At 42.1% G+C, this 15,602-nt stretch overlaps 1 protein-coding gene across 4 annotated transcripts in view; it reads right to left on the bottom strand.

Moving 5' to 3' along the window:
* Positions 1-6,996, bottom strand: part of FAM89A (family with sequence similarity 89 member A) — a 32,439-nt gene extending 25,443 nt beyond the window's left edge. For 3 of the 4 annotated variants that reach the window (XR_003993416.1, XR_003993415.1, XR_003993414.1), the window contains exons 1-2: positions 6,524-6,996; positions 2,287-2,713 (exon numbers count right to left, since the gene is read on the bottom strand). Coding sequence is in view for 1 of the 4 variants with exons in the window: in XM_030499046.1 (XP_030354906.1) it covers positions 2,555-2,713; positions 6,524-6,775 (411 nt within the window). In the remaining 3 variants the exon portion in view is untranslated. Of the gene's footprint in view, positions 1-738; positions 2,714-6,523 lie in introns of those variants that run through there. The other variant, XM_030499046.1, reaches the window with a different exon arrangement.
* Between the last annotated feature and the right edge of the window lie 8,606 nt (positions 6,997-15,602).

Raw genomic sequence — 15,602 nt, 5'->3', positions numbered from 1 at the left:
CATGCGGTTATAATGTGGTAAAGAGATACAGCTCACAACTAAAACACCAGGCACAGAAATCTGCCTTTGGAACACGAGCTTAGTGACTTACTAACAAATTTACTGGTTTTAAAACCTTTCTCTAGCTAGCCAACCTTCACAGTGTTTGAATTTGCCTTAGGAATATAGACAATAACTTCTCTCCCATGCAAGAAGGTATTATTAAATGGGACAAGGTGCTAAAAACTTAGGAATTCCTAATAATCCATCCTTTTTTCCAGTGCAGATAATGTTGTGGAGTGATGCCTTTTAAACTTCTCTTGGTACAGCAAATACCAGCCAAACATTCCATATTCCCCAACTCACAAGCATGCTGCATTAAAATTAAAAGGCAAAATGATTTATGTTCTTAAGTTTCATTTATGTAAGAGAGGTACTGTGAATTTTGCTCAAGTCCATTCTCACCAGTGGGACTATTAATGAATGGCACTGTGTAAGGATTTGTAAAATAGAATCCTTAATTCTACTACAGACAGGATTTTCTCTGTTGAATTAAAAATCAACTAAAATCCAATTAAGACAAAGAAACAGGAAATTACTATTCCAAATATAGGCAGGTAGAACCTTTTCAACTGTAATTTAAAACGCTTGCTTCAATGCAGGGGTGAAGACTAGTCCTTGGTTTTTGAGGGGGAGGCTGAGAAGGGGGGAGGGTTTTGATTCACTGAGATGGTAAATTAAAATACACACAACATAAAGTTATGCTAAACATCATGCTTTTTATTTTGGGGGAAAGAGCAAGAAAATATCAGTACTTCAACAGGCTAGAGAAAGCCTCATCTAAACACAAAAAGCACAGCAAATTATAGCCAAAGCTGATACATTCTTAAGTCAAAGTTGTATGTACACATGTGTGTATATATACACACAACTTTTTAAATTTAGATGTAGCCATTTGGATTATCTCTGTTTGCCTTATTCTAGTTTTGGGTGAGTGAAGTAATTAGACCAGAATTAACATTAAAAAAAACTTCCAACCATTGCCACGGACTAGATTAAGAACTTATACACATACACAATTACAGCACAGTCTCTTGTGGCCCTTAAATTACACTAAAATAAGCCAGGTTTAGAGGGAATGCACAAAAACTCCACCCTGAAAGTCTCTTGGCTTTTATCACTGCAATATCCTAGCCTTTGCTAAAAACTAAGAGAGGCGCTACCCCAGAATGTGATCTCCAATTCTTTCTGTAAACTGTACGCATGCCAGACATGAACCATGCAAAAACCCTTTGAGATTTAAGCCCTTAATTATTAGCTTGTGTCAAGATTCAGGCACTGTGCTTTACAGCAATCTTTAGAATTAAAGCTAAGGAATGAAAATTGCATTGGGAGCCGATTTTACTTAAAAAAAGAGAAGGGTGAAGACTCAAGTAGCTGGCAAGTCTAATTTTCTAAGCTGATTAAGCATTACATCTACACACTATGAAATAATAAAAACTTAACCGAGTGCTTTAGCAACTTCTGAAAACAAAAATAAGTTATACTTCAAAGAACAAGTTAGTATAAAAAGTTTTAACATATGCAAAGTATGTGCTCAAAATACTTATTTTGCATTTTTATAAAGAGCTGTAGTCTACCTTACAGAAACAAAGTTCACCCAGTATAAAATATTGCAATTTGTCCCATTGTGTCATATGAGAGTTTTCCTTATTCTTCATATGATCGAGAACACTTGCACAAGAGTTCAATGTTATTCCAAGCCACACAGTGGCAGACAGACTATGTTTGAATCTGTGCTTTTACTATGCAGTGCAGTAAAAGCTAAGCAAACCATTTCAGAACAGAGTTTAGCAGGTCAAAGAGCTATGTTGATGCGAGAAATCCAGACAACAGTATAAAAGTTAATGCCAAGTGGCAGTACCAAGAACATGAATTAGATCAACAGAAAAGAACCCTGCTGATAACATGTACAACTTGTAAGCTAGAAATAAGGTAAAGTAAAAATTAGCTTAAGGAGAAAAAAAATTTAAACTGTGTAAACAATCTACCCAGTACAAAACTGGATATAGCTGGTAAGAGCAGAACTAGCTTAGTAGAGCTGAGGATGTGCGTGCATCCAGATGCCTGTTCAAAATGCATTTATTAATACTGCTGACCAAACAAAAATCACCTATAGCTATTTACACCACAGCGGAGGCTTCCCTCCCCCCTTACAAAGTTATTACAACTCAGGAAGTCGCTGCTGCCTTCTACTATTAAAATTCCAGTTATAAGCTACCAAGGTTTGAAGTTGAAAACACCCACCTTGCAAATTAAATTGAAAACTCTTGTCAAGCATGTCTGAGGACTCTTCAAAAGTTAAGAGTACAGCACTTTCCTCAAGAGGTATTTGCATGAGTAACTTGTACTGACAGCCTGTTAAAATAAGCGAATTTAACACAACTCGGGGTAGCTGGGTGCTCCTCTTCAGGAAGAGGGATCCATACAGACTCCAGTCGTTCTTGCCAAGGTGTGTTACAGGGAGAAAAGGACCAAAGAACCTCGGTCAGCCTGGAGGTGAATCTTCCTGCTTCTAGAAGTATTCCTCTTCTTCATCAAAAAAACCATTTTCCATAGCATACGTGCAGTCTGCATTAGAGTCAGCTTGGCAAGCACCTTTGTATTCTTGAATGGATTCATACAGGGAGTACAGCTGACACAGCAGTGACATATCTAGCTGCCGAAGGCCAACCTATGGGGGGAAGAATTCAAACAAGCGGTATTACAATTATGAGTTTACTGGTAGTACAATGCTCCATATCTTTCATTGTTAACAAGAGAATCAAGGTTCTTTCCACCTGGAACAGTTATGAAATATAAAAGTATAATTCATTTCCTAAGGTGACAGACTCCCCATGGGATAAACTGGACAAAAGCACAAGGAACAACATGATGTGACACAGCAAAACATGATCAAAGTGTTCTTCAGGATTTTGCTGTATTACATACCCTGCTTAACTTCCAATAAGCAGTTCACTCATATCTGAAGCATTAGAGATGAATTCGTAAATTATTTTCCTCATTATGAGAGGACATAAATTTCTAGTAACGCTGTGTGTCTTTCACACATCTTTCCCACACAGTATCATAGGCTCTCTGGTTTTGTTTAAAACAGCCTGGATTAAAAGCTGCAAATGGAGCTCTGGCTGGTTTTCCACTTCCTGGCTAAGTATCTTCTACTAGAATTTTCTTTTCTGTATTGACATACATAGACATCTGACACTGCTAGGTATGTCTAGCACAATACAGCATGCTACTTGAAGGCAGCAAAAGTAAAGCAGAAGTAAGATGAAGAGCCTGCACTGTAGCCTGAAAATCTTCAGAATATTTTCACATGCTACTCAAGCATAGGTTTGATTTATAATGAAGCAGCTGTTAATTTGGTCTCCAAACTTCTAAAATATTACATCCAGAGCTAATTAAAGATTTGGAGCAACATTCAGAAAAGGTTACCTTGCAGCCTGCATCTTCATGTCAGGTATGTCGCACCACAAAGCAAAATAAAGCTAGTCATTCCCTCTCTATCAACAAAGAGGGTATTGTTCATTTGATATTGTTACCTATCCAAGTCAGATCAAATTAAATCTAGGTTCTGTCTTGCAGTAAAACCACTGCTCAATTCAACATTTTCAAGAAACAGCCATTTCTGCCTCAATTTTCAAATCAGTGTTAAGCCAACGGGCTGTTACTTGTGAGCTGCAGTTTCATCAAATAAAAGTTTTTGCTACAACGTTAGTAGCCTTTATTGCAGCCTGAACATTAGGCTATAGAGAATTCTTACCCCAAAAATCTCTCCTTACATGTCTGATTTCTAAGGACAGACAGACTCAGCACACAAGAAAACCACAAGAAGCCAGCATGAAGATCTTCCTCTGGCATTACTGAACTATCCTACCAGCTCCTTTTTCTGAAGACGCAAGGAGGAGAGGAAAAAAAAAGAAGTACCATACACCACAATGCCCTTCGACTCAGAAAAATAGGGTATGTTGTCTTTCAGCACCAACACAAATTACTTGGTGAGGTCACAAAGCCGAGACATAATGTCACATACAGACCGAACCTGAGGACTTTAGGACAAGACATGGAACAAGACGTGGAACTCTGCACTAGTTGCCAGGAGGTTACCAACAAGCCTTTTGGATCTATGCTGCCTTTTTCGCCCATTTCCATTTTCCTCTGTAACAAACACACAACTTTTTCTCCCCTTGTCACTTAAGCATGAACTCTGCAGGAAGCATATGCTACTCTTTCGTGCTCTCTATTCTGTAAGAGGAAACAAGCACTTGTGCAAATCTCTTTCTGCAAAAATCTGTAAAACAAAAGCCAACAAACCACCCGAGCCTGCAGGAGGAAAAATAAAAGGGAAGTATTGGTACCATATCCAGTCCGCTCCATCCAGCTGTGCTGAAGTAATTTCTTCAGACTTGTTGAGCTAATGACTGTTTATCTGCCCAAGAATTAAGTCTTAACATCAACCTTTGGAGGTGGCAGTTGATGAAGTTTGGCTTGCCCCACCTAAACAAACTGCTCGCCTCAGGTAAGAAAGGATGCTGTGAAGCTGAACTTAATGCTATGACGTGAACGTGAGACCCACCAGGCAGACTTGCATCAGAGCTAAATGTCTGAGGGACAAGACAGTGGTGAAGAACTGTTCAAAGAGCAATTAGGAGTGAGTTGAGCCAGAAAACTCAACCTGGAGACAGATGACCGGTTCTTTGTCTCCTGAGGGAAGAGGGAGCATTTTTACCAGCAGCTCTCATGTTTCAGCTCCATAAAGTACACCAGTGTTTTCTGTGAAGATCAGTTCTATGCCAAGCACAACCTCCAAGATAGAAATTGCTCAGTAGAATTACTTAGCAGGCCTTAAGATCAAATAGTTACATTTAATGTATTGTTTTTCTGTAGCTGCCACCAGTGTCAACTGAACAAGAAAAGTAAGTCTATTGAGAAAAATGCAGCCTCTAGCTCTTCACGACTTTTGAGTATGATCCCCAAGGCAGCAAAATCCTGAAGATACATCCAAGCCTGCTAGCACAATCATGAAGTTTTTAATCCCACCCAGCCTGCATTTGAGTCTAGAGTTTTACTACAGCACCTACAAGACAACCTGTAATGCACAGCCCCATGCAATCGACTCTGTTGCTCAGGATCACAGTTCTGAAGTGACCTCTCCTTTCTTCCCTCCCCCTCCAAAGCACCTAAATCCATCATCTTCTCATCTTTAAAAACTTACATACATAGTACCTTGCTTGATCATGCAGGGAAAGATGTGGCTATGCATTTCTTCCTTACTCTCTTACTGAAATCTAAAGCAAGCTCAATAGAAATGCTGTCTCTGACTCCTGCAATAAAGTGTGCTCAATAATAAAGTGCTATTATCTACTTGATGAAAGGCAGTCTATTAGTACGCAAGAGTCTCTCTAATTTGTACAGCCCACAAAAAAGTACACCTGGAACCGACAAGACTGCAGCCTGAAAGTCTTTGATGTGTTCAGAGGTTACTTTTGTCTTCAGAAGAGTTTTAGCAAATTATCACCAAGGATAAAAAAGTATTAAAGGAGAAGTCTAGTTATCAAACGTCTTAACAAGCATCTCACTTGATTTTTCCATTAGGAAAAATAGATTAGACTTTTCTAACAAGATATCTTTGCTTTTTTGGAAAGGATTAAGACAGCTAAGATCATATCCTTGTTTCCTCTTTGAGCGCTGTTGAAAAAAGCCCCAGCGGTTGATAGCCACATGTGCTTCAATGCAAACTGGCAGTTCTAATACAGAGTTTTAATACTACCTCAAACTATATTTGAACTACTTGTTGAAACACCGGCGCAGACTAAGATTTCAGCACGCTACACTGTCCTTCCAAATCCACAGAAAAGTCTTTCAACAGAGTTTCTTGTGCTCAAACACCTTTTTACCATGAGAAAACCAGCCTTAAACCAGGCAGACTTTCAGCCAGATCACATTCTATGTTTCAGAATACCGAGTGCACAACGCTTAGCTTATTATTACTCATTACAACTGCAGCTGACACCAGCAAAGCACCAACACCCAAATTAGTATTTAACCTGAAGGTGCGCCGGGTCGCCCCGAGGGATTTCACCAGCAACGCCGCACCGCAGAACCAAAACAAAGTCCTGCAGAAAACTATGTTTAGCTGCACTTCGCTTGAACTGAATGAATCAGTGCCGGCGCTTATTTGTTTTAACGACAGCCTTGTCAGATGGGTGTCAGTTTCAGAGGGATGCCGCTCAGCCCGCAGGCGGAGGAGCCCCACCATTACCGAGCCAAGCAGCGCTGCCCCCCGACGCCGTTACCGGTGCGTGTCAGGGGCTCCGCACGCGCAGCACCCGGGCCGCGTTACGCGGAGCCGCACCGGACCGGGCCCGCACGGACCGGGCGCCCTTCCGGCCCCGGGAGGCCATTGGGCGGCGGCAGCGCCCCCCGCCGCGGCCCGCCACGTCTGCCGCCGCCGCGGAGGCCCGGCCCGGCCTGCCCCGCTCACCATCTCCTTGCGGAGCAGGGCCAGCGCCGCGTCCAGGTTGGGAGGCTTGGGCGGGCGCGGCGAGCCCCGGCCGCCGCCGCTCAGCTCGTCCTGGATGCGGGACTTCTGCGCGTAGAGCCGCTCCAGGTCCCGCCAGCGCCCGCCCTGGCCGCCGCCGCCGGAGGAGGAGGAGTTCAGCAGCCCGCTCAGGCTCTTGGGCAGCGGCGGCAGCCCCGCACCGCCACCGGGCCCCAGCAACCCCGGCCCGCTCATGCTGCGGCGGCGACCGACGGAAAGAGCCGCCTCGGCCCCGCTGCGGGAGGTGCCGCCCGCAGTCCGCCCCGCCTACGGGCCGGGGCGGGGGGGAGAGGCCCGGCGGGCGGGGCGGAGGAGCCGGCGGCGGGGCTGGCGGAGAGAGGGGGCCCGCGGCGGCGGGGCCGGGCCGCAGGTGCCGGGGAGCGGGACGCGCTGGGGGCGGGCCCGGCCGCCGCACTAAGGCGGCTTTGTCTGAGGCGAGGCGCAGCGCGGTGGTCGCGTCCCTACGGGAAAGGGCTGGCTGGCCTGCCTCCAGCCTTAGCCCCGGAGAAGCGCCCCGAGGCAGCCGTGTGCCCTGGGGCTGGGGAGGCGGAAGGCCGCTGCGGGGATGGGATGTAAGGGGACTGTGAAATGCAGCGAAAGCAACCATGAAAGCTGCTTAAATGCAGAGGGTGGCCCGTTCTTCCGTGGTGATGGTGTTATTTCAGTCACCTGGTAACACCAAAGTGCTTGCTCTTTCCCAAGGTGTTTCCCTTCGCATCTTCACAGCCAAGTTTTGTGTCAAAAGTCTGTATTTCCAAGCTTTGCAACTAAACAAACTTCAGTGTATCTGCTCTGTGAATTGGCTATCTCAATATGAGAGACAGGTCTCTTTTTGTTCCAGGTTTATTCACAGAGCAGTTTATGCTCTGGCTTACAGAAATTGTAGAACCACAGAATGGTTTGGGTTGGAAAGGACCTTAAAGCTCATCGAGTTCCAACCCCCTGCCAAGGCATAGACACCTTTCACTAGACCATGTTGCTCAAAGCCCCGTCCAACCTGGCCTTGAACACTGCCAGGGATGGGGCAGCCACAGCTTCTCTGGGCAACCTGTGCCAGTGTCTCACCACCCTCACAGCAAAGAACTTCTTCTTAATACCTTGTCTAAATTTACCCTCATTTGGTTTAAAGCCATTCCCCCTTGTCCTTGTCACTACATACCCTTGTATGTACACCCATGCACTGGTGTGAGCAGGCGATGGGAAGGGTGCATGCTGCAGGATGGGGTGCTTTAGGGCAGGGGGTTGTGCCATGGGAGTCCCTGAAGCTGCCAGTGTGGCCACAGCTCTGGCATCACAGGAACACAACCTGGGTCTGTCAACTCTGAGTACATATGTACGCCTTTAGGTTTTTGCCCCTTTTTCCTTGACATGTTTGTATCTCTGGAGTCTCTTGAATAAATTACGGTTTGGATCATTCAAAATCCAAATCAAAGCAGGGAATAAAACTGGAGTTCCGGGAACACACTGTCATTGCAAAGCCAGATTGTTTAAAGGTGAAGTCATGTTGCCACATCCCTGCTTTGTTTGTGGGGATTTCTCTTCAACAAATAACCAAATGCAGTGATTTTGAGTTAAGCCTCTACACTGGTTTCAGTTTTGTTCCCAGACTCGCATGGCTTTTCCATGGTTTAAATGTCATCAGACTCTGTGACAATTGTTTTAAAACAACAGAGTTTAAAACAGTGGAGGAAGATTTTTGCCAATCTTATTCATGTTTACATGCTATTTTAGGGATTGATTTTCAGGCAACCTGACGTACTTTTTAATGCTTTGTACATTGGCATCAAGAAGATATTTTTTCCCGTTTGTCATGATGCCACTTCTGCCCCAGTCAATTGTGGAAAGTAAAATAGTGCTGAGAGCTAAAGACATTTAAAACCATCCCTATTGTAGATTAAAAGTACCCTTCCAGGCCAAGGGTACTCGACAGCAAAAATATTGATCCTGTTTGCTAAGGATCTAGGCACTATTATCTTCCTGCTTACTAGCATTTGTTCTCCTTCCAACCCACCCCCCTTTTTTTCCCAGATGACAGCTATTTGGAAAAGCTTGTGAATATTCTTATTTTATCCAGACCAGCTTCTCGTAATTATTTTTTTCAGCTTGCCTGATCTCATTAGATTCTAAGTGTATTTTCATCACGCTCGGGTCCTTGAGGCCCCTTGTTGCCATATCTTTATGGTTGCAAAAATCTTTATGCTGGCTTACTGCCCAACTTTGTCATCTGAAAAATAAAAAAAGTTACTTTCTGGGTTGTCAGTGACCCTCCTTTCAGTTAGCAACCTCATCTAGCCTTCATTCATCTTAAATTCATAACTATCCTCTAAAATCTAAATCTACTGCTTTATTTAGTCTGACCTAGTTATAACATGGTGATAATGGAAGCTGGAGTCTCAGTTACAGAGTAAGCTTTCATTAGCTGTATAAGCCTCTCGGTCTTTGTTGGTTCCTAGAATTGAACTACAAAAACATGTTACTTGTCTAAACTGTCCTTTGTTAAGGGTGTTACTTAAAAAACCCACATTAGAAATACATGTAGTTTGTGTCATAAAGAATTAGGAAGTGCTGGAAGAGAGGTGTCTCGTACCATTTCCTTACACAAGGGATATATTATGATATATTTCTAATTTACATCTTCATGCGTAATGGTTTTTCCTTTCCTCATTCATTAGGGGGATATAAAATGCATGTTTATCATTTGTACATCTTTTACTAGCATTCCTCTTTCCAAATGTGGTGACCTGTATGCATTATACTTTATCTTGAATTGATATATTAAGGCTGTTTCCTACAGCCTTTTCTAACAACTGATTTATCCACAACTGTTAATGAATTCTTCTTTATGACAAGCCTGAAGGTGGTACTGTTATCCACACTGGAACCAGGACACAGGGAGCTAAAGGTAGGTCATGGTGAAAAAGTCTAATAATTTTAAGTGCCTGGTTTGTGATTCTTAGGGATGATTTTCCACCCAACAGAACTGACAGAAGGATGTGTGCCTCTGCTTCAAGCTCCCCTGTGCAGAGCAGCATCATTGCTTAAAGCCACTTTGATTAGAGATTTAAAGTAAGACTCCAGATTTTTATGGTGATGTGGCTAATGTCACATTTTGTCTGCTGGGCAGCAGGGATATTGTAAAACTTACCTGCTAAACGAGATACACCAGAGCTCATCAATCAGTGCCAGCGACCTTTTTAAGTCTGTTTTGTGTTTGCAAGATGTTTCTCATTGGGTTCACCTGCAGTCAGGATTGCTTGTCAAGGACAGGTCAGGATCCACATGTCACAAACTGGGTGTATGCAAGACAAATTAATAATCAGTGACACATGCTTCACTCTTACATTTAACCCTGTAGTCAGTGCCTGAACATACAGTGTTTCTTACACTGTTCTGTAGTGCTCTGGGAATGATGTGAAACTTGGTGCTTTGGCTAAGGAGAATTTAGAAGATGCTGGGTGTAACTGGCACTTGATATACAACGCCACATAGTGGCATATCCAAAAAGAAATTAGATTTTTGGCTAAAGGTAATTCAATTCTTAGGCATCATTTTTCATCAGAGAAGTGGTTTTAAGTAAAAATGGTTGAGTCCTAATTTTGACACTTTTTTTTTCCAGGTATATTGCCATGTCTATGCCTAAAAACTGAAAACTCAAGTAAATTCTAATAAACACAATATCACAGTGGCTTCCAGCTAGGTACCTAGAAAAGCAGTATCCTTAGATCTAGATCAGAGATCTTCCTATTTAAGCTACCTGAGTGAACAGGAGTAATAGTGGGTTGTTACCTTTTTTATAGGTCTGCTAGCACATGGGTAGCCAAGAAGGACACCTTGGCCTTCGTCTGTGGAGTCCAGAACTAACTGCTAGAAACACAGAAATAGGGGAATCTGGGGATCTAGATAGGGAAAGGTGATTAGGACTGGGCAGAGCAAGGGCAGTAGATTCAGAAGGAAGCAGGAATCAGGGGTTACTTGGAGGGACTGGTCTGTAGAGATCTGTAAGTGTGTGAGAATCTGTTTCACCACTGAAGGCATCTTCCAGCCATCAATAATGTGCATGTAGGGTATTTTTTCCCCCTTTTTGTTTGCATGTGGCAGCTACTCAAAGTAGAGCTCTGTTCTTTCTCTCCTTTTCACAATGAGGGTGCTATGGATTTTTGAACTAATTTATGCCTAGCATAAAGCATTTGTGCAGTGATGAAGGATCTAATTCCAATCTCTCACTGTTTTGTTTTGGGTTTGGTTTTGGGTTTTTTTTTACATTGCAATCAGATACAAAGTGCTGCTGATTTGTGTTGTGAAGGGGGAAAAAAGAATCAAAGTCTGTACTTTTATAGCAGAAATTCTGGTTCAGGATTATAGGAAGGATCATGCTCAGGAGAAATAAGGGCTTGATCTGATAGTAAATTGTCAGGACTTACAGTTAAGGTAACCAACCATTTATTTCTCTGGTGATGCCAAGGTCTGGCTTGTTCACATCTCTGTTTAAACTTGCATCAAACTATGAATCTTCTCCACAGTACATCACTCAGTGCTCTGCCACACTGGTTTTAAAATTTCCTCACTCTGTCCTCTCGCTTTATTATATTAGATATAGCCATATCAGTCTTTTTTCCCTACCTTTCCCAACTCATAGGTTCTTCCCCATTATGTGAACTCTAGCAGAAAATAAGAGTTGTTGTTTAGACCACACCAAATTAATATTCCTGCGATGTGTCCTTGTCTTCAGGATTTCTGTTGCAATTAAGAAAGCAAGCCATTTTAGTGTTTCATATCAACTGGTAAAAACAAGTCACCCCAAATGAAATGAGAAACAATGGTAGGCTCTAGGAATGAATAATTTCAGTATTATGTGAAAATTCATAGATATGAAAGAACCCAGCAGAGTTTTATGAGATAATTATGTAATAAACTAGCCTCATGCCCACAGCTCTTAATGACTCTGAACATCATCTCTTCGTCTCCTTTTACTGTGTCAAAAGTACAAAAGAAGAGGACTTCAAAGTGCCTTTTGATATTTTCCCCCGTTTCCTATGAGTTCAATATAGTTCTGATAAGCATTTGCCTCTTCAAAAAGGTGGCTTGAGGGGACATGTATTACTGGTGCTCTGCAGTTAGTTCAGTTTGTTGGCCTCACAACACTGTGCTTCTCACTCTTAACAGTACCAACTTGACTTACAGTAACAGCTTTCCAGAATCTGATTACTGAAAGCAGATAGCCAGGGGATCAGAGCTACAGGCTTTAAAGGTATTTGTCTTATTATCCTAGTGACACTGAGCAGGCCCTTTCCTTTCGTGAGAGCTGCATCAGGGTCAAATCTGGAGGATGCTGTCTAAGCTGGGCTGAGGTCGTTTGAGGTAACAATGACAGACGTTCTAAATCTGCAGGCAAAACTGCATGGCAGAAAGCAAGCGCTGCTGAGCAGGGATGGCTGCGGGTGTGCAGAAGTAAGAAGGATTTGTGCTTGCAGAGCACAGAATATTGCAGATTTTCTAGCTATTTGATATCTGCCTTGAAGCATTATTGAGTGAGGAATAGTAGTCAGTCATTGTTTTAAAAGAAATAATTATTTCTCTGAGAAATGGTCAGCTGTAAGCAAACATGGGAGTTTGTATATACTATTATGTTCAGCTAATGTTAATAAAGAGATCATATTTCTTGCTTCTTTCTTGTGAGTTCTCTCTTAGTAAATGTATATATGAGATTTTTCTTTTTCCAGGCTGAATGCGTAAATCTGTTGGACAACATATTTCCATAAGATAGATGTGGATTACACTGCTCAGCGGATAAACCCTTCTCTTCAGCTGTGAATGGCTATAATGCTTGCTGCGGAAGGGGGCATAATTTTACATTCAGGCATACCTGTGTTCTTGAAAAATGACCTTCCACAATGCAAATAGACAGATTTGTGCCTGAACTGAATTGCTGAATAATAAAATGCAAAACTGAGGCCATAAAAAAAAAAACAATTCATATCCTTCAGTTCAGCTGGGCCAAATGCCATTATCCCATACTACCTGGTGGTGCAAAGAGCCGGTGCTGCTATGCCTGCTCTCAGAAGGGGAGAGCAATGAGAAGGTTTCAGTAGGGCCTCTTCCTTCCAGCAGCTGGGGTTGCACAGGATGGATGAGGCTGCAGCAATGCCCAGGAGCACAGCATCCAGAAGCTGAATCAGGGCTGGGACAAAGCTTGTGTGGAACATCCTTGTATGTACCTGGATCTCTTTGTCTTGTGCTGAAATTGAGCCTCCTCTGAGGTGGGACAAGGGCAATAATTTAACAGTGCATAACATTATTTCTAAACAGTTTAGAGGAGAAAAGTACTCTCTGTAATTGAAAGTTCATTTAGGTAGAGAGAATGTAATTACCTGGCATAGTTAGACGAGCAAAGCTATTGTGAGTCTCTGATGAAAGCTGTCATCAGTTATTTAATAGCCAACAAGTGATTAGAATTTTTGTTTCATATTTCATACAAGAACAGCACATTCAGCAGCCCAGTGACCCCTAAATTCAATGCATGGGCACTCGGTAATTACTGGTTCAGAGGCAGATGTTCTACTAGCTGAACTATGATTATCACTTCTTGCAGCATTTTAGTATATGGTGCCCAAACAGCAACAAGACTGAGCCTTATTTAGTATGGGCAATCAACTTTTATAATGGTATAGGCAAAAGAATAAAATACCATCAGTATTTAAAAATAAAATATATTCCATGCAGCAAACCTAATTTGAAAATAACTTCTTGATGTAAGTACTTCAAATATCAGATTTTTACCTGATGTGAACCTGTCAGAGAAAGACTATCAAAGCAGTTCAAATTTCAAGTAGCTCAAAGCCAATCCACCTCTTTTCTTTTCTCTCCTTTTCTATTAGAAATGCCTGTCTCAGGTCCTGCAAACTGTGTGGTTGCTTCTCTTAGTCCTACCCAAGCTGTGCCTGCCAAGAGGGAGGAGGCTTCCCCTCATCACGTGCTAAGCTTTTGTGTGCTTCACAGCACAATCACGCTTCTCAGTTTCTTGCAGCCAGACATTGTTGTCCCAAACAGATGTGTAGACTGAGAGAAACACATGCAGAGCTCTGGGGATCCAAGGGCTCAGTTCATCTTCCCTCCCTGAAGTCCCTCCAGCTTTTCAGAGTTGTTCTCCCTTGGCAGAGCTGTTGGGTAAAAGCTGTAAATTCCAACAGCCATTGCTGCCAGATGGGAATTATGCTGGAGTGCAATGATTCCTGTGCATACCTTGCACCTGTTTTATGGTTGGAGACAACTTGCACATGTGGCAGGATCAAACCATACGATAATCCAGTCATTTCTTTGCCATTTAACAACTCAGTGCTGTCTGAAGCATGGTACAGAGCAAGCCTAAACCAAAAAGCAACCTGCGGTATCTGTTAAGATTGCAAAAAGAAACAAAAACTAAAGTAAAACAAAACAAGAGACTAAAACCCCTGCAGGGGGAAATGCGACGACAAATATCCACAAAGAGAGGAAGCTGCAGAAACTAAACAGCTGGAAATGAGATCAGATCGAGCCGATCACTGCAGCCATAATCAGTTGCTGACAGGAACAAACTGGAATGCAAACGAATTAGAAGGAAACAGGGATTTCTGAAGTATTTTTAGCAAGTCTGGAAAAATATGAGTCCTTCTGCCTGGGCAAAAGCAAACTAAAGGATTCTTTGTCTGTCTTTGCTGAATTGGCCAAGGGAGATGGAAGCCTACAGAGACTGCCCGAATAGGAGCCATTGGTCCAACATGCCATGAAAATGAACTTTGGTAAAGTGACATTGTACAAGCTCATCGTTTCATAGGCTCCTGTTTATTTCTGTATGCTTCATGCATCAGTAACTAGCAACTTTGCACTGATGTATAAATGTAGGCAGAAGTAAAAAATACATCCTAAAAGTCAGTTTTAAGGCCCATCAATAACTTGATTTCCACTTGCATCCCTAAAGAGTGCTAGTGAGACAGAAGTGGTGGAGATCTTTTGCAGCACTTGAGCTTACAGGTCTGACAGGCAAAAGGAACTTGTTCCTTCTCACTCTCCTTACTCTCTCAGCTTCTTGTTTTAGAAACTGTGACAGAGTAAACCAAATGTAATTTATGTAGACCACAAATCCCTACAGTGTAAGAAATAAGATTTGGAGCGCAAGGTATACGTGCTTCAAGTTCACCTTACCATTTTTAAGTGGTCTGTTTCCAGAGTGCAATTGCTTTTTAATTAATTATGAGTTTTCAAAACTTTTTTGAGTATCAGTGACCTGAAATAACTTGAAGATACCTTATAATTCTTGTAAATTTTCAACTGTAAGCAAAAAATAACAAGAACCAGCTCTTTTATGTTTCAATGATTATGAAAATTTTTAGAATAGAATCGACATAATTCTGTCAGTGCTCTGAAAACAGGTTACTTGTGTCCTGTGGCACTCGCTCTTTTGATGAAGCCATTTATATCTAGCAACTTTATTCTTGTTGAGTCATTCTTTGCTCTGATATTGCTTTGAGGCAGAGAGAGACAGAGAGGTAAGATGATAATTTCATATCACTTTGGTGAACAGTCACAGATTGGAAGATAAAAAAGTAATAACTTATAAATACCATGATTTTTTAACCATTTCAGAACTTAAACACTTTGCTGTCTCTGCTCTAGATTTGATTCCAAAAATTAATTACTGCTAATTCTCATTCATTTAATGATATATCAGCAAAGCCCTAGCTAGTTAAAACTACATGCAATTTAAGATAGTTTCCGACATTTTCATAGGAAGATGCTTCCTAATATGTTCTGGAGACCTCTGGCATTTCTAAGCCTGATCCAGATCTCATGGAAGTCAGTGACAGTCTGTCCAATGACTTCAGCTGCAGAGGGAATTGGGTTAGGTTCTAGGACTGAAATAATCTCTGTATCAAAGGCCTGTGCATGTCCTGCTCATTGAGTAAGTGATATTCAACCTCAAAGGTGAGCTTATGTCAGTTTTTAGTGTAGGTGGCAGCCTGGTTGTCAAATGCATCCCAACAGCAGC

The sequence above is a fragment of the Strigops habroptila genome, chromosome 10 (genome assembly GCF_004027225.2).
Source record: "Strigops habroptila isolate Jane chromosome 10, bStrHab1.2.pri, whole genome shotgun sequence".
NCBI lineage: Eukaryota > Metazoa > Chordata > Aves > Psittaciformes > Psittacidae > Strigops > Strigops habroptila.
This window is presented reverse-complemented; position numbering and strand designations above follow the sequence as displayed.